The sequence below is a fragment of the Podarcis liolepis genome (assembly GCF_965112155.1).
Source record: "Podarcis liolepis genome assembly, chromosome: 10".
Lineage (NCBI taxonomy): Eukaryota > Metazoa > Chordata > Lepidosauria > Squamata > Lacertidae > Podarcis > Podarcis liolepis.
This window is the reverse complement of record NC_139562.1, coordinates 57520653-57542889: the sequence shown is the minus strand read 5'-3', so window position 1 is coordinate 57542889 and position 22237 is coordinate 57520653. Positions and strand designations below refer to the sequence as shown.

Sequence of the window (22237 nt, the reverse complement as noted above, 5' to 3'; positions counted from 1 at the left end):
CTGTACAGCTTTTGTGAGATCATGCCATGATAATATTTTTCACCGCTGTTTATTCACTCTTCTGCTCCTGCTGACTCTTGGCAAGTTTATGTTACACGGCGTCAATCATACACAACAGAATGCGATAATACACAATAGAAAGCCCCACATAGTCTTTCCGGGGACCATTTCTGTCTACCCAAAGTTTTAATATGCCACATAGCATGCTGATTAACTAGGAGTGCAGACCTTTGCAGACTTATTTCCAGGTAAGCGTGTAGGATTGCAGTTTACTGCTTAACTTATTGACTAAAGCATTCTGATGGATAGCTATTGTCCACCAGTCAAAGACCAAGGTCCAGTTCAGATGTAATGGGAAACCTTGGTTTTCTGTTGTGAAGCACAATTGTGCAGGGTTCTTCATACATGTTTCACTGCTCTTCAGTGAATCAAAAAAGGGGATCTAAAGCTCTCACTTCTGCTTTGAAACTTATCTCTGTTCTTGATTATGTCCAAATTCAGGCTTTGTTTATAAAAGGCACAGAACAGGAGACTGTGGTTTTCCATTATGTTTGAATCAGGCGTAAATAACCACATACAGTATAAAGTGCCCTTGTGAGGCTGTAGGTCCATCCAGCCCAGAACTCGGCAAATTCCTTCACAGAATAACCTGATACGCACCTCTTGGACTAGCGCAGATCAGAACTTGGCTTTGCCCTTGTCTGAATATTGTGATGCAGTTCATGTAAGCATGCAAGATGCTCATTTAAATAATTGCTTTGAGAAGATTTTAATTTAAATGTTCACAAATTAATGCAAAAATCAAATGGAATTGTGGGTAAAAGCACGCAAAAGTGATTCAGGCCATAAATGCAGAGTTGCCCATTACTGCTCCCAGGCCTCAGGAGGCAGAGGTCTTTCCTACCTTCTGCATGCAACCACGTAAAAGGCTGGATCTGCCTGGTTAAAAGTCAGGACTTTTCTCATGTGAGGCAACCATGATTAGTATTTCACTTACAGATACCATAGAACTCTGAGATCAGGAATCCCACTCACGTGTGGGTCTCATATATGCAAGATTTTCCTTTCTTAACCAGACTGATGAAAAATAAGCTTGGAGATAAATTCTGCTGCCATTATGGCTAGCTTGTCCCTTTCTCACACTTGGGCTACATGGGAACTGTGGTTTACCTATCACAGAGCTACATTTCCCAGCACCCTTTGCAAACGACTGTATCCAGGAATTTTTGCAGAACTGAGGCTGGGTACACACCGTACATTTAAAGCACATATTGCTAGCCATTAACAATGCAATCCTATGCCTGTCTACTCAGAAGTAATCTTATTGAGTTCGATGGCACTTTCCCCCCAGTTGTGTGCATAGGATTTCTGCCCAAGTGACTGCTTCAGCTCCTATTTCTAAAGTTTCTAAAGTCCTATTTCTAAGTTGCCCAACAGCTGGAAAAATGCTTGAGATATATTTCCTGATTAATATCTTCAACCATATTTGCCTCAATTTGTTCACAGGAATACAGTCATGTTTGACTATATGGGACATTAATCTGCCACATGAAGTGCAAAACCTGAGAAAACATATTGAGCTGAGACAAGAGTTAGCAGAAAAAATGAAGAGCATTTCTTTGGATTAACTGGCTATGAAAACACGTATCTCACTGGGCTCATACAGGAGGTTTCTGTTCTAGCTCCATTGAAATATGCAATGTAAATATTTCTCAGGATGCATCAGCATCAGTTTTGTTGAAAATATAGAGAATATTATTGACTGGGCAGTGCCTTAATTTTCCAGTGGTGAAAGGTACGTAGGAAACCCAGCTGTAACATGTAACCTGAACTCCTTTCATCTGGTTTTCAATGTCTTTTATACCACTCCACGTTTAGAGTAATTCCACTATCCCATGCTGTATTTATGTATGTATATTTAATCAAGCAATATTTTTATACTTTGTAACTTTTTGAAGCATTATGATATAAATAAAGGCATGTTATAGAGCAGGGGTCGGCAACCTAAGGCCCTTGGGCCAAAAGTGGCCCATGGGGTCATTTTACCGGCCCACGAGCCACCCCCGAGCCAAGCTACCTGCTTGGCGAGTCCTTGCACGCTACGCTAAACTGGCGCGGCGCGGAGACTCACTTTGGCGACGCCGGAAATCACAGATGCCAGTGCCGGAAATCGCTGTCGGAATAACTTCATTGGACACAACCACATGCCAGGTCAGCACTAAGTCCAACTGAATTAAATGGAATTTACTCTATGGTAAATGGGGGCTAGATTACAGCCCAGCTTTGGTCCCGTTGAGATCAATTCAACTTACATAATCCTGTTTGCATCCAACCTGTTTAAAGCACTTTAGATTGCTATTGTTGTGAATGTAATTATGATTTCATGGCGTCATTTCAGTTTGTGGGGCATTGTATCCAATGGAATGGGTGTTCACTCTGTCGTGAGACACTAGACAAGAGCAGACCTGCGGGAAGTTGGCTGGACTCCCTCGGTTTTTCCTCTTGTCTAGACACACACAGTACGTTCTCCTGACTCAGCTAAGTTTTTTACTAGATTATGAACCACCTTTTTTCTTTAGATTTCCTTTAACGTTGTTTTTGTTCTACAGTTTTTGTTCTACAGTTCTTTGTCCGCACATTGTGTTTTTCCCCACGAAAAAAGAAAACCCTTTCCATTGCTCTTTAGGTTTGGTCATCCCACTTATTTGCTTATTTAAAAACAGTTTGGCCACCTCCTCCCAGTTTGCTGTTTTGACACTGGCAACGGAGGGAGCGTTCCTATTACATCCCTGCCGGTTCGCTTTGGCAGAGACATAGTGCCTGCCCCTTGTCCTTATCTTCCTGGTCGGTGGTTGTCACAAGGAGAGTGTGTGCAGCTTCTGTTTTCCCCCATTCCAGGTCCACAGCGTGGCAAATGGAGTGTGTGGTGTGGTGTGAAGCTTTTGCCTGCCTTTTCTCCTGGTCCACGGTGTGGCAAATGGAGTTGAGTATTTATTTGGTGAAAAATTGAGTCTGTCTCTGTGTGTGCGCACGTGCACGCACGGACGCCTCTTTGCTGTCTTAATGGCTGCTATGGAGGACACTTGTGGCTTAAGCCGCCCACCTCTGAAGCAAAGCAAAAACTGAAGCACTTAATGTCCTATAAAGCCAGAGGACGTGCTAAGACTGCTCCCACAGCTCTTCCAATGAAGCGTCTTTCTTCCATAATTTTACCCCAGTCCCAGGCTCACAATACAGAGCAGGCGTCAGCTCCTAAAAGTGCTTCCACTCAGTTGAATGCTCAGACTATACCACCACCTGCTGATTTTATTACAGAAATTTCCGGGGAAGGGGGAAGTAGGCAGGTGTTTTTTTTCTCTTTAGGGACTCCGTCAGTACTTTCTGCTTGGTGAATCCGGAAAAATGAGGGAGTCCAGCCGACTTCCCACAAGTCTTTGCTCCAGTCTAGTGTCTCCATTGGATGCAACGCCCCCCCTCTCAAAACGATACTTCAGATGAGATCAATTGTTCTTTCTCTGTTGAATGCCAGTAGCATATTCCTGTCAGGATGCTCCTTCCCCTTTCCCACATTCTCCCTTGGCAAAATTGTATTTAATTCTGATATTCCAGGAGATGTTCTGTTTGCCCTTTCACACCATTCACCTTTCCCTTCTAACAAGCTGGAATTATAGTGGGAATGTAATTATAGTGGGAATGTAAAGCAAGGTGATTTAAGGCGGTTGCTGATGACCCGAAGGGGTTTGATTAGGACCCTCTTCACATGACAGAGGCAGGAGAGAAAAAAACTCCATCAACGGGGTGATGGCTCCTTACAGGATGAGTAAGTTACCACTCCAATGTGTCCAGAATCTTAACTTTACTACTGTGTTCTACAAGGTCATGTCTACTTTAGGTTTGGCTTCGCAAAAAGACAAATCTGCTGAGGCCTCAACTACTAGTGATATTTCTTTACTGACTGATAGCCGATAACAGGCCATTTAAAGAGGGTGACTAAGACTGAGCTGGGTGTTCCTTTGCAGTTTAGAAAGGGCACCAATTTGGCAGATAAGATTTATTTTCTGGAGACTGATTTCACGGCTTATATTAAGACTCTTCCTGTGGACTGTCCGGATGCCATTCTTTCCTCTTGCAATTTATTGCCTCAGGAAGTTGATGCTCAACTGAAGGATATGACAGATAGGCATTTGGATTTTGCCTTGCGTAAGGTGCATGAGGCCACAGCATTGTCTATGCAGGTGGCTTGCCCAGCTGCCTTTTGTGCAAGGGCATGCATGGTTTGGTTGGAGGACTTGCTGCAAAATCCACCGCAGGATATTGTGAGGCTGAGGCAGACCTTAAATAAATCACTGAAGGCGCAAGCCTTTATGGCTCATGCTACCTTGGGTGTGCCTCAGTTTTCTGCCAGGGCAATGTTGGCTCAAGTCGAGGCACGCCAAACTTTGTGGTTAAAAAATTGGTGGGCGGATGCAGCATCAGAAGTCAATTTGGCCACTGTCCCATTTGTGAGGGGAGTCACTGGTTTGGGGATGGGTCCCTGAAGGATGTGCTTATTGCATCTAAAGATAAAAGAAAGGTGCTGATGACAGTGGCGAAGCAAGCTGATCGGGTGACTGCGACGGCACGCGTGCCCTGTGCTCGGGGGTGCGGGCACCCACCCACATGGGCACCGCGGGGCCACTGAGGAGTCTGCCTGCCTCTTCCCACTCAGCGCGGAGCGTGCGGGCGCCCAAGCCACCGCGTCACTCCCAGGAGGGGCGTGTGGCTCAGGTGCGCTGCAGGCCCCGCGGTGAATGCCACCCACCATTTTGTCACCCCCCTCAGTGGGGACACCTGGGGCAGACCGCACCTACTGCACCCGCCTTGCTACGCCCCTGGCTGATGAGTCAGAAGGAGCATAGGAGGTATGCCAGGCGTTACTCCCCAGTCCTTTTGCACCTTTCGTAACCAATTCTGGCAAAGGGACTTTAGGTTTAGACCACAGAGGTTTAAGCCTAGATTCTATTTTTTTATTATTATCAAGTTCTTTTTTGCATACATCCATATACATTTTCCATCCTTAATTTGAACTATACCTAGGAATAAACAGTTATGAAAGAAATAAAGAAAAAATTACGTAGCCACTAGATTTTATGCTAGACAGGGTTCCCAGTGTTTCCCAAGCGCTGCTGGTTCCAAGTCCCCCAAGAACCATAACCAATGGTGGGACAGCCAGCCAAGTGAGGGGTTGACTGCAAAAAATTATTTGTGCTTGGGTGGAGGAGGCAAAAAAAACTGCTTGGGGTGGCTGGGTGGAATGGAACAGAAGATAGTTTAATAAAAATGCTAGTTTTGAGGGCTGGCAATGAGGGGTTGTGGCCTTCTCTTTTGATGTCCTAGGATGGTGAGTTCTTATTTCTGACTTACAAGACCAGTGCTTTAGGTTATTTAAGCTATTGGGCTGGTTATCATTTAAGGAGTTTGTTTTTTATTATAATGGCTATAGGTATGAGGAGAAGAAAGATTGTGAAGTAGAATGTTGAAACTAATTGGCCGATAATAATGAATGGGTGTTCTCCGGGTTGGCCCCCAATTTATGTTAAAATGGTGATGTCTGGGGTTAAAAGTCAGAATAGTATCTGGGACAGTGGATGCTAGCAGTAGGTGTGTTGTTTTGATAGATGAGTTATTGGCATAATAAGTAGGATGAGGATTGAAAATGACTAGGACACCACCCAGTTTGTTAGGGACTGAGTGAAGAATGGCACTGGATTGGGTAATTTCTCACCACGTGACTGAGGTAGGAGCAAAGAATTGTGGGAGGGAGGCTGAATCTCCTCAGTTTTTTCCCCCTGCCTTGATGGAGCAGGTCGTCGTCATCGTCGTCCCCCCCCCCCCCAGCATAAAACTTAATGCAAGTCCCCCATCCAGCTTCATTCCATCTCCAATTCCAAAGCACCCAGAGAGTTGAGCAGCAGTTGAGGCTTGCATGCCTCACCTACTAAACATGGGGGCCATTGGTACCCTCCCAGCAGAGCAGTGATATCAAGGACTTTACTCAATCTTTGTGGTTCCAAACAAAAGGCCACAAGAAGTGGAGGCCAGTGTTGGATCTCAAATTCCCCAATCGCTGGATAGTTTACAAGAAGTTCAGGATGCGCCCCATTCGACTCATCAGCAACCTATTAAAGCGCCACTTCGGGTAAGACCAATTGTCCTTTCTCATATAATGTCTTATACTTTTAAACTTCTTTTCTCTTTAAATAAAATAATGTGCTACCATTTTCTGTTTTTTGTCTATTTGTAATGTTATGGCTACATGCAGATTCAGGATTGTGAAGTTCTCTGCTTTAACACATTCTTGTTGATATACCACAAATTTTCTGTGTATATACGAATGTATAATTTGCAGACTGTACAGGACCTTTATGTAATAAAAATAAACATATTTTTTAACTTTCACACAAATTTCATTTTACAAGTCTTTTGACAGATGCTACACATAACTGTAAGCTGAGTGAAGTTTTCTGTTGAAATCAAATTGTTTTTAGTAGTAATTAATCAGTTACATTAATGAGATAATGTATGTGTATATCACTTGAAATACGTGTAAAATTTTATTCATTACGTATGATGTATCTGAAATGAGGTGAATTGGAGCAATCAAATTACGATGCCAGTAATCCCCTCCCCCAAATAAGATCAGGACCTCCACAAAGCCACACATACAGCTGCTTCCTTTGGGGAACTCTGATGATGGAAGCACAGACAGGAAGCCTTGCTTCTCCCCTAAACTGCTCTCATCACAGATTCTTTTACAGATTTATAAACTGCCTTACAGCTAGAAGCTGCTGGCATGGCATACAGGAAGATAAAATACAAAAGATTAAACTCCAGTCAAGTAATATACAAAATGTATATGTTAGGGTAAAGTGTGCCTAAAACACATAAATTAGTGAAAATAGCATATGCAAAATGGCCTACTGACTGTATTCTAATTATCTTGGCAAATGTGCACAAGTCCCTTTGAAACTATCAAAAGCTCCTATGAAAGGGCTTCAGGAATTTGGAAGGTACTACAGGGCTGGCCAATATGGTTCTCTCCAGATATAGCCCCTCATTGGCCGTGCTGGCCAGGCTAATGGGGGTTGGAGTCAAAATATCTGGAGGGCACTGTGTTGACTACATGTATTGGATACAGAGGGTCTTTGCTTTAATTCTCAACATCTCCCGCTAAAATTTTTGTTGTAGGTCAAGCAACGATTACATCAAACATTTAAAGAAGTTGCTGGACCGTATTGATCTAACTACCCACAAGCAAGCTTCATGTGATCACACAGAGGTTCAGTACTTTAAAAAGTGCTCTCCTGGCAAGGACAAGTTCTGGAAAGTGACAGACCCATGTTCTGGTTGGCATTTTTATTCTGTACTTGTTATTGGACTTCCTAGATTGTCGATGCTCAAATAATGACAGGAGCAAAGGGACACTGGTAATAGCATTTTGCCAACTTGTGACAGAACAGTGATGAATCAGAAGCAGCTGTGTACTCATTGAGATTGTCCCAAGAAGTAACAGCGCCAACCTTACAGGTTCTAGTTGAACTTTGTGGGGGAGTTTCTATTATAATGGAGCCAAACTGGAAGGTAAGCACAATGTAGATAATTTAAACACTTAACTATTTTTACGTAAGAATTTTGTTTAACAGTAAATTGTGCTTGATCATATCTCTGGCAATAATAATGCAAGCAGAACCCTGCTTCTTATATTGTTACATCAACTTCTTACATCATCTTCATTAGTGTTATTACCCCAACAACATATGTAACCTATACCTATACCTCAACCTCGACCCTTCAGATGTTTTGAGAATACAATTCCCATCCTGACCATTGGTCCTGCTAGCTAGGGATCATGGGAGTTGTAGGCCAAAAACATCTGGAGGGCCGAGGTTGAGGAAGCCTGCTATAGATTCTTATTTATACCTCAGGAGCAGACCAGAAGAGAGCAGTTCCCTCTCTGGTCCACACAGAGGGCCTGCCCCCAAGGAAACCTACTGGTGTGGCCAATTCCCTCCCGGGATAGGGCCCGGGATGCAGGCCAAGCCTACGAGGTGCCTCACCATATCTTTCTGCTTGCAATACCGAGACAACTATGTGGCCTTTGTGGAAATCGCAATGGAAATCTTCAGGACGAATTCACCACTAGGCATGGTTCACTAGCCACCAGACCAATGGAGTTTGGCAACAGTTGAAAGACAAGCTTTGCATGTTGGGACGCAATAGCCGAGACGTGCCCATGCGATGCAAATGCATACTGCAAAGAGTGGGCTGAGAAAAAAATGCAGAATTACTAGAGGCTGTGGGTTCGGAGCCTGCCACAGCCAGGTAGGCCTTTGGAAAGAAGATTTGCTCAACACTTTTATGCATAAAATCCCTGACAATACTTTGGGGTGGTTTAGACAATAGCCTCGTAAGGCCCTATATGAGGCAGCCGCTATGTTTCAGTCTAACCTACCTCACAAGCATAATAGTAGTAGTAGTAAGCATAGTAGTAGTAGTAGTAGTAAATAATAATAATAATAATAATAATAATAATAATAATAATAATAATAATTTTTATTATTTATACCCCACCCAATCTGGCTTGGTCATATGGTGGAGAGCAGACACATTCCCAACGCCATGCCGGGCAGCGGATCTTGGCGCCTGGCTAAGCAGTGGAACCGCAGACCTGCACCCTAACAATAATGGTAGTTCAACAACACCTTCTCCTTAGGTTGACCCCACTCCATTTCACAAGGCTTGCATCGAAGAAGCTTGCGCTTGCACCATGGAAGGGAAGTACCTTGGGCTCTGTACTGCTGTTGCGATGTACGCAGAGGCATGTGCAGCAACTGGCATCTGTGTACAGTGGCGTACCCCAGAACTTTGCCGTAAGTGAAACATCTACTAATTCACACGAACTGTTTCAGATAGTGTTTCAGACAGGGCTGGTGAGCTTGTCTCTCTCCAAATGTTATTGGGATGCAGTTCCCATCATCCCTGACCATTGGCTATCGGAGCTGAAGTGCATCAGCATCTAGAGGACCACAAGTTCCCCATCCCTGCGCTAAATAATCTCTGCTTCTCTTAAAACAGGGTGGGCCTTAAAGTGCATGCCCAGAGGTCAAGGCAAGGGTGGATTCAGCTGTAGCACCCATCAGTTGGTGGCTGGGGAAAGCAAAGCCATCCATCAGAGTCCCCTTGGCTGGCAAGCAGCAGTCCTCCAGAGACAAAATCATAAACCTGTAACACAGACTGGGGAAACATGAGACATATATCTGCTTAATATGGCCATTTTGGGAAGCACCAAAAACAAAAGGCGGAGATAAAGGGGAACAGGGGCTTTAAAAAACACTGAAATTGGTTTGGAAGTTACTAGAGTGTACAGATTCTGAGGCCTCATTCACAGCATGCATTTAAAGCTCCAGGATACCACTTTACAACAGTCACAGCTCCACAAAAATAATTCTAGGACCTGTAGTTTGTTAAGGGTGCTGAGAGTTGTTAGGAGACCCCTATACTCTCCCCCCCACCCCCCACAGAGCTACAATTCCCTAGGAGGAGGGATTGATGATTAAACCACTCTGGGACCAGTTGCCTGAATGTCCTTTATACCTTCTCCATCCCGGTTTTTAGCTTTATCACAGAAATTCTACCCAGCAAAGACAGTTTTAGTTTTTCCCAACTTAACATATCCTTTTTGATTTCCACCCACGTCATAACAAAATTATTTTGAAACAACATACAATTCATATTTGTCATAGTAATACCTAAATACTCTATTTTTTATACTTTTAAATCCAGAGTCTTTTGCTCTGCTATATTCTTTTTGGTTTTCTAATGGTTAACCTTAAAACCTGCTGGCATGCCAGATCCATTTATCCAAAAATCTTCCTGTCCAATCTTCTTTATTTTCCAGACCATGTGTCGCCTCTCATTGCTTATAAACTATTGTCATGTCTATAGTCTGGTATCAACACAGTTCACAATGTTGGAAATTTATGTTCATTCCTCTCGTAGTCTGTAATCCATTTTAGAAAAGGAATTTCAAGCATTACACAAACATCCAGGTTTTCTTTATAGACCTCACTTGAGATCCTTTTATTTCTTTAAACCAAATGGGATAAGTGTTAAGTCCTTGCAGATTTTAAATAATAAAAATAAAATTAATAATAATAAGTTCCCCTCCCCTCTTCTCTCCATTTTCAATCACGGCAGGACATTCAGATTTCATCCCTCCATCTCGATAGTCTCATTCAGATTGCAGCTCACTGTCCACATTTCCTCTAGAGGCGCCTTTAAGTTTGATCCAATATATCAAGAGGTGAAGGAGCTTTGCCTCTTGCAATGGCAGCCGTGGAGCCTGCCTCAGCGGCGCAGGGCTTGAGACCAGCAGGAGCAGGCACAAAGACGTCCACAGGTGCCTTATCCCCCGACTGCCTTCAGGGGTTTTTAGAGGGTTTAACAACCTCAGGTAACCCTCTCCCCTCTGTCTGAGTCTGGTCCCAGAAGGGAGAGACGTTGCCATGGCAGAGACCAGAACCGGAGACCCTACAGAACTTCAATAATGATGTACCCTGGAAGAGAACGGAAATGAGAAACTGAATTAACAGCCTCTCTCAAGAAAGCCCTCTAAACAATACCCAAACCCAAGGGTCCAACCACCTCAGCTTTTGTAGCTGGAGTCAGTCAGGGCCCTGCCTACTGAGGCGAAGTGAAAAATGCCTGCAAGGCACAGCAAGAAGGCCTGGGAGGTCTTTCTCGGGCATGAACCATAAGGCTACTAAGTGAAAAGTCCCCAAGGTGCGGAGATTCGTTTATCTTCCTTAGGTGCTGGCCAAACACGGGGCCGGTGTCATTGGGCTATTGCCTTCTGCAGAGGAAAGAGAAAGCTGGATGAGACGCCTTTGGTGAAACTGCAAAACCCACCATTGACAGGTGCAAGGGAGCCCACAAGCAGGCCCAAGCCAGGAAAGACTGGCCTCCCTCAGGCTTGGGCCCCATCCCTTGCCCCAGAGGACCTCCATGGGCCCTGCAGCCTCCTGAAGGGCAGAGGTGGAAGGGCAGCACCAGGGAAGAGGGCAGGACATGCCTCTGGCATCATCCTGACACCCCAAGATCCCATGCCACTGCAGAATTGGGGGCAAAGACCTCTTTTGTTTCCCCTACTACTAACCTCAAGATCAGGAAAAGTCCTGAAGAGTTTTGTCACCACTGCAAGAAGAGAAGGACATGGGGACAGGTTAGTTCGTCCTTTTGCAGCTTCCCAGATTGTTGCAATAATCTTCTCCTTGATTTCCCTGCTTCTACGCTCCTCCTACAGGGGTGGCAAACCCCAGGCCTTGGGGGCCAGACTTGGCCTGCAGCCCCCCGAATGCGGCTCACAAGAGAATGTGGCCCTCTAGCTGACCACTGCCCCCTAGCCCTGTCCTATCAGCTGCCTCGGCCTCCTGCCAGATCCAGCAGTCTGGCTCTTTCGACTTTTTTTCTTACTAGCTCCCCCCCCCACACAAATCCTATACCCTGAGCTGCCCCCCTAGCCTATTCCTGCCCTGCCCTTCCCAAAATGGTGTCTGTGGGGGGGAGGTGCTTCCTCACCTGGAGTCACAGGAGGCTCCTTGTGGTGCAGCGGGGCCACTTTATTGCTCCTTTTGACCTGAAGGAAGCTTCTCATTCGCCTGAGCCTAGAAGATGTGATGCAGAACAGAAATACATTTAGCCTAATAGAGAATTCCCAATAGGGGTCACCCCTATTCATGGAGGACGAGGGGAGTATCTACGGTTATGATCTGAAATAGCTATAATGAAACGAGCATTAGACAAAGGGAGGGTCGGGTGGGTGAAGCTCTGGAGCCAATCACATGGTTGCTGCCAGCTCCGCCTCCTATTTAAGCAGTCTGGCCCCGCCTCCCTGCAGGGCTGATTGGCTAACTGAGGTTTGGTGGGAACCTCCAAAGACTAGCACAGGGAGGTAGGCCAGCCCAACCAGCTGATGGGTCCCAAGTGGGCCGAGGTGCTGTGCGCGGTCCCTTTAAGGAAGGTGTGAGCGCTCACTGCGTGCCCAGGCGGAGACCCCAGCCCCCAGAGACCCACCAGAAGGAAAGATGACTCGTGACAACGTGTTCTGGAATAAAAAATTGGCCACAAATTTATTAAACCTTTCAGATGTAGGAAGACCTTGGCTTAGGCACTGGGCGTGTCTCCCTCCCAGCCCCCCAGCCGGGGGAAACGGGCTCCTCAGGGTGAATGAGATATGGGAGGAAGCACAGCAAGGTGTTGGTGTATGCTGGCAGCCCACCCCCATATCCCTGCAACGCAGGGGAGTTCACTGACAACCTTTCAGTGTATGGCCAGTAACTCCCATATACAAACCCCTTTAAGAGTTTGGACCCTGGAATCGCCACCACGGGGGGTGTCACCACTTCAGCCCCCCCCCCCAATTTAGGGAAGAGAGACTCAAGGATTCTGCAGGCAGTGCAGCTGTCCCATGCAGGGACCGAGCCTGCAACCTTGGCATTATCAGCACCACGTGATAATAAACCTATGGGAATAATTCTGGGGAGAAGGAGATGGGGCAAAGAATAGGATGGCGCCCCACAAACTTACCATTCTGTCCTGCCTTCCTCCTGGATTTCTGGAATTGACCGCATTGTTGCTGTTGCTGTTGCCTCCGCCTCCTATTTAAACAGTCCCTGCCTCTCCTAAACCAAAGCCTCTCCTAAATCTCCTTCTGCACTCCCACCTCTCTCTCTGTCTCTCCTCACTATCCCACAATGGACACCTGTAGTTGGTGGCTTTTAAGGGAGAAGCAGGAGATGTCACAAAGGAGGGCAGGTCATTGTTCCCATGGCAACCCACCCACCTTGACCCTGGGCCAAACTCCTCCCCCCTCCCATGTTTCTTCAGAACTTGGGAAGCACCTGCTGTTCCGTCTGCAGGTGAATCTTCTCTTTTGGAGTTCATGTTTATATATCAGATCATTCTTCATTCAGTCCCATTTCCAAAGGGAGACAATCCCAACATCCCTTGAAATGCAGTAGAAGATGCCCAAGTCTAGGGGTGTCCATAGCACAGGATTAGACAATCTGCTTTGCATTATCACCATCCTCATAGATAATCCTGGATGACATCTCCAGGTGGGGCAGGGAATGTTCCCTGTCTGAAACCGAGGAGAGCTGATCATTGTAGGCGATGCTGAGGTGGATGGGTGGATTCTGGCCTCTGTAATGAAGCAATAGGCAAAGGGTCCTGAAGCAGAGCAAGCTGGGGGGGGGGCATCTGTCAGGGACTCTTCACTGTGATTCCTGCATTGCAGGGGGTTGGGCTAGATGGCCTTTGGTGTGGCCCCCAGCTCCACGATTCTGTAATTTGAGGTTTGTACTCTGTCCTGGGTCCTGGTATATTTATGCGGCATCACTTTTCTATGTGCCTGCTTCAGTCCTTGGAGACCTAGTTCATTCACCCTTCAAAAGCATGTCTTTAATGTGGTACCTTGTCGAAGGTGCACACCTCATTCCTGGCATTTATCAACCCTGTGCACACCACAAACACATTTCTACTACAAACAACAACAACAACATAAACAAGCAGCAAACAACCAATCCTGCATTGAACATATATAATTTTCATTAAATTTTCTGTTTTGCAATTTAGAATATTCATTTAAACAACCTTAAAATAGCAATGACTTCCCTTCTTTTCTTTCCATGGTTCATTTTGCATAGCATAAATCCCTGCATATTTACATAAACTAAACTTCAGTATTCCATTACTGTATTACATCCAGCAAAACTTATTTACATTGTTGAATTTATCTTAAAGCTGCCAACGTTTTCAAGTATACACAATTTCCCCCCATATATTCAATAAACATTGTCCAATCTTTTTTAAACATATGTTCTTCTTGTTCTTTTATTCTATATGTTAGGTCTGCAAACTGTGCATATTCCAGCAGTTGAAGTTGCCATTCTTTCGTTAGATGTTAGCCCTGCCCTATAAATCTGTTGATTAGAATTCCGTTCCTCAATTTAAAAAACAACCTTGTTTATTTCCCCCCATTGTGTTCCCTGGGTGTAACCAGTGTGTGGTGATCTTGTGGGAGTGGCCCAAAGGGCCACAATAAATGTGATAATGTGTTCCCCTGTAAATCCTTGAGTGTGCTTCTAATAGAGAAATTATGGTAGCCTGTTACTTTATGAAACTGATGATTTTTCAACATGTGCCACTCTCGTTGGGGGCAGAGATACAGCTAATATGTACGGTAAATCACAAAGATACAGCACAAAGCTAGAACATAAGTTGCTCCATGATGCAAATGGCTGCACATGACACAGGTTCCCAACATGCGTACTAACACAATGTATTCCTGCAAGGTCATCGCAGAACACGGTGGGAATCCGAGCTTAGTCAGCAGAAACAGCCAGTGCTTATGCATATGATTGATCTATCAACTTAAATGAGGTAATGAAGTACAATTGGTGGAAACTGAATTGTTTTGTTTGAAACTTTATAAATACCACTGCCCGATCCACTGGGCGGGGTTGCAACTTTTGCAAAGCTATCCCATTGTAACCTATTGCTTTGCAATAAGCAATGTTGGACTTCTACCCCCCAGTCTCCTGAGTTTTCTTTACTAGCATGACACAGGAGATAAGGCATTTTTTGCTTACAACAATGTGTGTGTGTGTGTGTTCACCTGCATGCACTTGTGTGAGTTTATCTGGACCTGTTCCCTAAAAGAGGCACCCCAAGATCAGGGTTTTGAGACTCGAGAGCTTTTCCACAAGGAAGTTTTGATGTCATAGTAGGGTTATCCCCACGTACCTCTTTGGGCAGATCTTGATGTGGTTGGTGGGGAGTCCTAAGGCAGCTTTGATTTTGTGCAGATGGTTATGCTTTCAGCCCCATGGTGGAGACATGTGGCGCATCTGCTCATGCATCTTAGTAATGTGAAGTGCTTTTACTGCACCGTATTTTTCGCTCTATAAGACGCACCCGACCATAAGACGCACCTAGTTCTAGAGGAGGAGAACAAGAAAAAAAATGTTCTCTCCCTCTCTGCTCAGCGCCTCTCTAGCAAAGTGGCAGGAGAAACAGAAGGGGCTCCGTTTCTCCTGCCACTTCGCTGGAGAGGCACTGCACAGAGAGAGAGAGCTGTGCAGCACCCCTTTAGCGAAGCGGGAGGAGAAATGGAAGGGGCTCCGTTTTTCCTGCCGCTTTGCTGAAGGGGCGCTGTGCAGAGAGGGAAAGCTGCGCAGCGGCTCTCCACCAAAGCGAAGCCAGGAGAGCAAGAGGGATTGATCCCTCTTGCTCTCCTGGCTTCAGCGAAAGCAGCGCGAAGCCTCCTGAGCACAGCGGGAGCACTCCCGCTGCGCTCAGGAGGCTTCGGGCGGCTATCCCGGAAGCCAGGAGAGCAAGAGGGATCGGTGCGCACCAATCCCTCTTGCCCTCCTGGTTTCAGTGAAAGGTGCACAGCCTGCATTCGCCCCATAAGACGCACACACATTTCCCCTTACTTTTTAGGAGGGGGAAAGTGTGTCTTAATAGAGCGAAAAATACAGTAATTCGAGCCATTTTATTATGTGTCATGATTTATTAATATTTTTTTGTTAAATTGCTTTGGTTTTATAAAGAAAAGCAGGATATAATGTTTTAAATTAATAAGATAAGTCTTCTCTCTGCAGTCACCATCCCACTTAATTTCAGATTGTTGGGGAGTGGCGGGGAAGGGAGACCCAGAGGAGAAGCTCAGAGGGTAGATGCAAGGTTTTTCGGGCATGTTCATGCAGTAAAATGAAGCCTTTTAGGAATCCAGGTCCCAAAATATAGAATCGTAGAGCTGGAAAGGGCAGGAATCTTGACTAGATCACATATGACAGATGGCCACCCAACCTCTGCTTAAACGCTAGAAGGAGAGACCATCACCTTCTAAGAGACTCTGTTGAACAGCTCTTACTGTTGGAAAGTTCAGTCGGAATGTAGCAGAGATGGAGGACTCTCATCGTTGGCCGTGGTGTTTGGGGCTTCTGGGAGTTGGAGTCCAGCAACATCTGGAAGGCCACAGGGTCCCTACCCCTTGTACGCAAGCACCATTTGAAATGTGCCTGAAAATAGACCAGTAGAAAAATCTTCAGAGACAACAAAAAAATAGACTAGTAGCCAGTAGCTCCCTGCAACAATTTAGAGCTTGCCAGTGCTTGGGCAGCAGTGGCCAGACTTTCTCTATTCAAGAAGGTACTGCTATTATCTCAGTTATAACTTACTGTTTCTTGATCACCGTTCAGTTTCCCCTCTCAAAGTATAAAGGTAAAGGGACCCCTGACCGTTCAGTCCAGTTGTGGCCGACTCTGGGGTTGCGGCGCTCATCTCGCTTTACTGGCCGAGGGAGCCGGTGAACAGCTTCCGGTTCATGTGGCCAGCATGACTAAACCACTTCCGGCGCACCAGAGCAGCTCACGGAAACACCGTTTACCTTCCTGCTGGAGCAGTACTTATTTATCTACTTGCACTTTGACGTGCTTTCGAACAGCTAGGTTGGCAGGAGCAGGGACCGAGCAACGGGAGCTCACTCCATCACAGGATTCGAACTGCCGACCTTCTGATTGGCAATCCCTAGGCTCTGTGGTTTAGACCACAGCGCCACCCACATATAGCTCATAACTACCGTATTTTTCGCTCTATAACACGCACCTGACCATAACACGCACATCGTTTTTAGAGGAGGAAAACAAGGGAAAAAATATTCTGAATGAAACAGTGGACGTATCATTTTTGTGCTTCATGCTGTGGCCACAGACATGTGATCTGATGGTGAATTTGGGGTGACCCAATGCAGAAATCCTGAGAATCCCTGTGGATCCATGCTTTGTAACCACGTTTTTGCACCATTGCAGCCCCAGGCAACAGTGGGTGCGTGATTTTTTTTTTGGGGGGGGGGGGACAGGCTGTAGCCATGGACATGCTATGTGCTCTGATGGTGAATTTTGGCTGACCCAATGCAAAGATCCTGAGGATCCATGTGGATCCATGCTTTGTAACCACGTTTTTGCACCATTGCAGCCCCAGGCAACAATGGGTGTGTGATTTTGGGGGGGCAGGCTGTAGCCATGGACATGCTGTGTGCTCTGATGGTGAATTTGGGGTGACCCAATGCAAAGATCCTGAGGATCCATGTGGATCCATGCTTTGTAACCACATTTTAAGTGGGGAGGGAAGGAAAAACACAGAAGGCTAAGAATGCAGGAGAGGGCTATAACGTGAGGAAAGGAAGGCAAAAGTTTCCCCCCACCCACCCACCCACCCAAGCCAGCCAGCGTGCGCTCTCTCTCTCTCTCTCTCCCTCCCACCAGCATGACAGAAGAAAGCATTTTATCTGCATTAAGAACTATTTAGCAGCGAAACCTAAGCTTTGCCATCCCTTAAGAGGTACAGACACTGTAATCTTCCAGATCGCATGAATTTACAGGCAAAACACTGTTTAAGGATTTCATCCTTTTAAATGGAAGAAAGCATATTTGAATGCTGTGTGTCTCCAAAAACAAAAAGTAGGAAGTCAAATCAGAATTTTAAGCCGAACCTGTAATCTCTCTTCCCTTTACAAACATTGTTCCCTCCGGAGCAGGGACAGGATAGAGCGACGCTCTGCTCTCCTCTCTACTTGCCTGGAGGGGAGGGGCTTTCCCTGCTCTTTGTTCGGACGCTCTGCTTTCCTCTCTACTTGCCTGGAGGGGAGGGGCTTTCCCTGCTCTTTGTTCCGTTTGAGCAAACACAGCAACGAAACAGAGCAGGGTGGGCAGTAAGACCCTGAGGCAGAATGAAGGAAAACTGCCACTTCCTGTCTCACGGAGCTCCCTTCTCCCTGAAGCGCGGTTTGATTTTTGCCTCATTTTTCGGCTCCAGGGAGCACACGTTCGCTCCATAACACGCACAGACATTTCCCCTTCCTTTTTAGGAGCAAAAATCTGCGTGTTATAGAGCGAAAAATACGGTAATTTGCTTTTGCTTTTCCCTTTTCGTACAGAATGCCCTACAGTTCCAGGTATGTTTCCTTCTTCTTTGTTCCATATGTGACAAGAAGTAAGAGTTTTAAAGGAAGACCAATTAGAAGAAGCAATGCAGAAAACTGAATGCAGAGCTGGAGCTATGGGGGGGTTAGCCTTTTTTTGCCCCAGGTGAAGTCTCCAGAGGGGCACCATTGAGGCTCGCAGCCTGTGAGTGTGTGTATGCAAATGTGGGGTGGGTAGGTGCCAATCTGGGTCTTTGAACCGGGTGAAATAAAGGCAGATTTCACCCCTGCTTAATGAGAGATCTTCAGATGGAGGCTGGCTGTAGCATCTCCTTAGAGGAGAGGATTATTAATTCTTGGTGATGCAGATTTATAGTATACTGGTAGATTATACAGAGGAGACTCATAGGCATAGCCTAGGGGAGGGGTAAGCCCCCTCAATCAAGTAAGTAAAAAAAATTAAATGCTTCAGTAACTGAGGTTCTAATTTAAAGCCTGCCCCCACCCAATATATGCATGTATAAATTTATATGTATGTATAAATATATCTGCATTTATTACATTGCAAATAAGATTTTACCAACCCATTTAAGAGGTAAGAACTGCAATCTCTCACACACTTACCTGGGAATCATCCCAGGGGCTAACTTCAGAGCAAACCTAGAGAGAATTGGATAGCAAATAGCCTGAAGTGGATTGGGCAGGGCCCAAGGCGCATTTTGTAGGAATAGCAAGCCTCCCAGTTTATCAGCAATGCCCATTACTATTGGAGAAATGTACAGAATGTGCTTGCAGCAGCTAAATAATGAGATCTCTATATATTTGTTTTTTCAGTACCAACCTCATGTCGGTTTCAAAATAAATACTACCAGGTGAGCTGAATTTTCTCTCTCACAGCGAGAGTTCTGAATAAAAGCTTTCATTCCTGACCCTGTCGCTTGGACACACAGCAAGCACTTAATACAAGGCAATGTTCTTTTTTGTTAGCATTCAGGGTTGAAGGCCATTTTCTAGAATCATGAGGCAAACAAATTGCCTGTAGCTGGGGATGGGAGATAATTTTGATCACCATTAAAAGCTGCTCCTGCGGTATAAGCATAATGAAGCTGTGATCCAAATTGTGATTCGAAACTGCAGTTGTAAGAATCACAATTTTGAGAGAACAGGATCAGCTGAATTAAATCGTGCTGAATCGGGCTTTGGGGCCCACAGTTTTGCTTGGAGGCAACGCCAACATTGCTACCTTTCGTTATTTGGGTTTTCCAGATTGGGGAAACGTTTACTTCCCACTTTTCTTCTTAAAACCTAGCCTATCCAATAAATACAAAGAAACTACTGTACCTTGAGGCTCATAGTCCTTTATTTCTTGTGCAAGTTTAAAATACTCTTTGGGCATTTTCTAGAAGCAGGAGAGAAAACCCTTTTGTGATAAATCAGATAAAATCACAGTACAAGAGCAACAGTTATTTTATTTTGTGCTTTGTTGGAAGCCGCCCAGAGTGGCTGGGGAAACCCAGCCAGATGGGTGGGGTATAAATATTAAATTATTATTATTATTATTAGTTCAAAAACTTAGCTCTTTACTGATGCTCTTTCACGTCGTCCAATGCTTCAGCCGTGTTTACCATCCTTGCTAGGTGTAAATGAAGGTAACCCGGTTCCTGTGAAGGGAACAGTTAATGCAGACGGCTGCAAAGGCCAAATCCTGATGGCAAAGTGTGTTGGGGAATGCCAAAATAAGTTGACTTTGGTGCTTCTTCATAGACATCTAGAATAAGCTGCATACGTTGTATTGAACAGGGGAGGTGAAGTTACCGTAGATTGTGGTGAACAATTCTGCTAGACAATCACATAGTAGAATGTAGTGATTTTTCCCCAGCCATTTCCGCAGCACATGGTCCTCTCGATTCAGCATGCGAAAGGCAACACGGCTGCAGTGACACTTGGACCATGGTGTTCACAGGGGACGCACTGAACAATTTGGCTGCTTCCATTGATAGGGATCGGGGTGCCCAGTACATACAGCTAGAGCTGGAATGGGGCCAGTCTTTTTCATCTTTGCAGCTGTGGCTTTAAGGAATTTCCCCAAACACTAGAAAGTGCTAGAAAGTGCTTTAAAAACACAGGTTCGAACCCTTCAGCACTGTTCAATTTTAAAAAGAGTATTTTTATTATCAGCTCATCACATTTTTCTCTCCTGTTTTATTCTTGTTTCAGGTATGGGGACGTTGACCGTAAATTGCTGAACAGGTGTCCTTGCTGCAAGGCGAAGAAGCATATCGACAATACGTGCCCCACAGGAAAAATAGCACAGTATAAATGTCGGCACACAAATGTTGCCAGCAGCTGCCAGATTTGTGGTGGTCACTAAAGTAATCATATTTTAAATGGTTTCTTGTCCACCCTTGCTCCGTACTCTCAAACATTAATAAAATGTGGTTTTGAGATTTCCTATGTAACCACAGCCAGTGGTTTCAAGAATTGATACAATTAAGACAATGCCTCAATCTTCATAAAATTCCACAATACATGTTTTCGTAGTTATCTTCTGAAATGGAAAAATAAATTCTATTTTGAAATAGCTGTTCCCAGTTTTGTGTTGGTTTGGCGACTATTTGCACCACTAAACAGATGTGCTGTACAATCTTTCCATTGTTGTGACTGAAACAAGTTGCATCGTCAGTCTAACTTACGGTTGGATCAGGGTTTCCCAAACTTGGGTCTCCAGCTGATTTTGGACTAGAGTTCCCACCATCCCTGACCACTGGTCCTGCTAGCTTGGGATGATGGGAGTTGTAGTACAAAAACAACTGCAGACCCAAGTTTGGGAAACCCTGGGCTGGATGAAAGCATGATCCTGAAATATATTACCCAACTACTCATCTGAAAAGAAGTCCTGTGAAATATGTTTAGAGGAGGAAGTGTGATACAGTAAGCAGGAGGTTTCTCAAAGAAAGCTGGAAGATCACCTTGATAAATAAGCACCTTGCAGACCTCAAAATGAAGCCACCTGAAACCTTCTGAAAGTTTATACACAGACCATTTTCAGAAGCTTGTATCTCTAAACTTGGCCCTGTTTGTCAAGAACCAACAGCTGTTAGTTTGCATTCAATTTGCAAGTAAATGAAAGTAGTTCATTTCCTGCAGATGAATCTCAAACTGGAGAGCAGTCAACAAACAAAATAAGTTCCTCGGGCAAAAATTACCGTAAGTCTGGAATCTTAAGAATCCCGTTTCTGCAGGATTGCTTTCTTGCTGGAAAACAATTCCGTTAGAAAACTCCCCTCCTGCGCAGACAGCATGCAGTGCAGGAGCTGCTGATGGTATTTCCTATCATTTTGGGTCTTTGATGAATACACAGGCTACTTTCCACATAGAGAAAGCCTTAGGAGTTTAACTGGTTTAAATTATTTTTTCTAAAATACGAAAGCAGGAGAACATTTCGCACGCTTGTTCCTTGCAGCCATCAAGAAAACTCTTTAACTATGCTGAAGGTCAGTGGAGTAAGTCACCCTATATAACCTGTATTTGCTCCATAGCACTTCTGTAATTCTGACCATTAACAGTGTTATTAGAATATTTGGGGGGAGGGGGAAGGATTAAGGCTGCAAAGGAAAATGCAAGATAAAAGTGAATGGTTATGGGCAACTTCCAAATTAAATCATACTCAGAGGAGAACTACAGGCTGTATCTAACTAACTCGTTCCATCAGTAAAGGATTTACATAAAAAAAAATCTGCTTTCTCGGGGTGGGGAGGGAAAACCCCATAACAGATTAAGGGGGTTGGTTCATGGGGGTGGGACTCCACTGCACAAGCAGAAATCCTCACGCTGACCAGATTGGTTGGATATTGCCCATTGAAATTGACCACAGTCCAAAGATGTCTATGGTTCTACACTTGCGTATGAGATCACTTTATGACTTGCTCTATGACACCTGCTCCAGATGATGCCTTTCTCCTTTTGACTGCCAATATAGAGCCTAGGTCTTGCCGATCAGAAGGTCGTGGTTCGAATCCCCGTGACGAGCTGAGCTCCCGCTGCTCACTCCCTGCTCCTGCCAACCTAGCAGTTCGAAAGCACATCAAAGGGCAAGTAGATAAATAGGTACCGCTCTAGCAGGAAGGTAAACGGCGTTTCCGTGCACTGCTCTGGTTCTCCAGAAGTGGCTTAGTCATGCTGGCCACATGACCCGGAAGCTGTTCACCGGCTCCC

The 22237-nt window shown here is 45.1% G+C and overlaps 2 protein-coding genes and 2 long non-coding RNA genes across 7 annotated transcripts in view; 2 read left to right on the top strand and 2 right to left on the bottom strand.

The window, feature by feature from the left end:
• Positions 1-6438, top strand: part of LRRK2 (leucine rich repeat kinase 2) — a 77449-nt gene extending 71011 nt beyond the window's left edge. For both annotated transcript variants that reach the window (XM_083463189.1, XM_083463190.1), the window contains one exon: positions 1507-6438. In XM_083463189.1, coding sequence (XP_083319315.1) covers positions 1507-1628 — 122 coding nt within the window. In that variant the 3' untranslated portion in view covers positions 1629-6438. The remainder of the gene's footprint in view (positions 1-1506) is intronic.
• LOC310687942 overlaps positions 1-22237 on the bottom strand; it is a 234265-nt gene that overhangs the window by 89437 nt on the left and 122591 nt on the right. The window lies entirely within an intron of this gene.
• LOC310687914 (mucin-6-like) lies at positions 2032-20393 on the top strand (the record flags this gene model as incomplete). 3 transcript variants are annotated; one of them, XM_083463866.1, is made up of 5 exons in its annotated part: positions 2032-2211; positions 8753-8909; positions 18038-18055; positions 18857-18894; positions 20240-20367. In XM_083463866.1, 5 exons carry the CDS (start codon positions 2032-2034, stop codon positions 20252-20254), a joined length of 408 nt encoding a protein of 135 aa, XP_083319992.1. The 3 variants fall into 3 exon arrangements, with proteins under 3 accessions (XP_083319992.1, XP_083319993.1, XP_083319994.1); XM_083463868.1 differs by lacking the exon at positions 2032-2211 and adding an exon at positions 8116-8361; XM_083463867.1 differs by lacking the exon at positions 8753-8909 and having other exon boundaries at positions 20240-20393.
• On the bottom strand, positions 19650-20353 carry LOC310687982. The gene is made up of 2 exons (XR_014516708.1): positions 20250-20353; positions 19650-19778 (listed from the first exon to the last, which is right to left on the bottom strand). It is a non-coding gene; the product is annotated as an uncharacterized lncRNA (long non-coding RNA).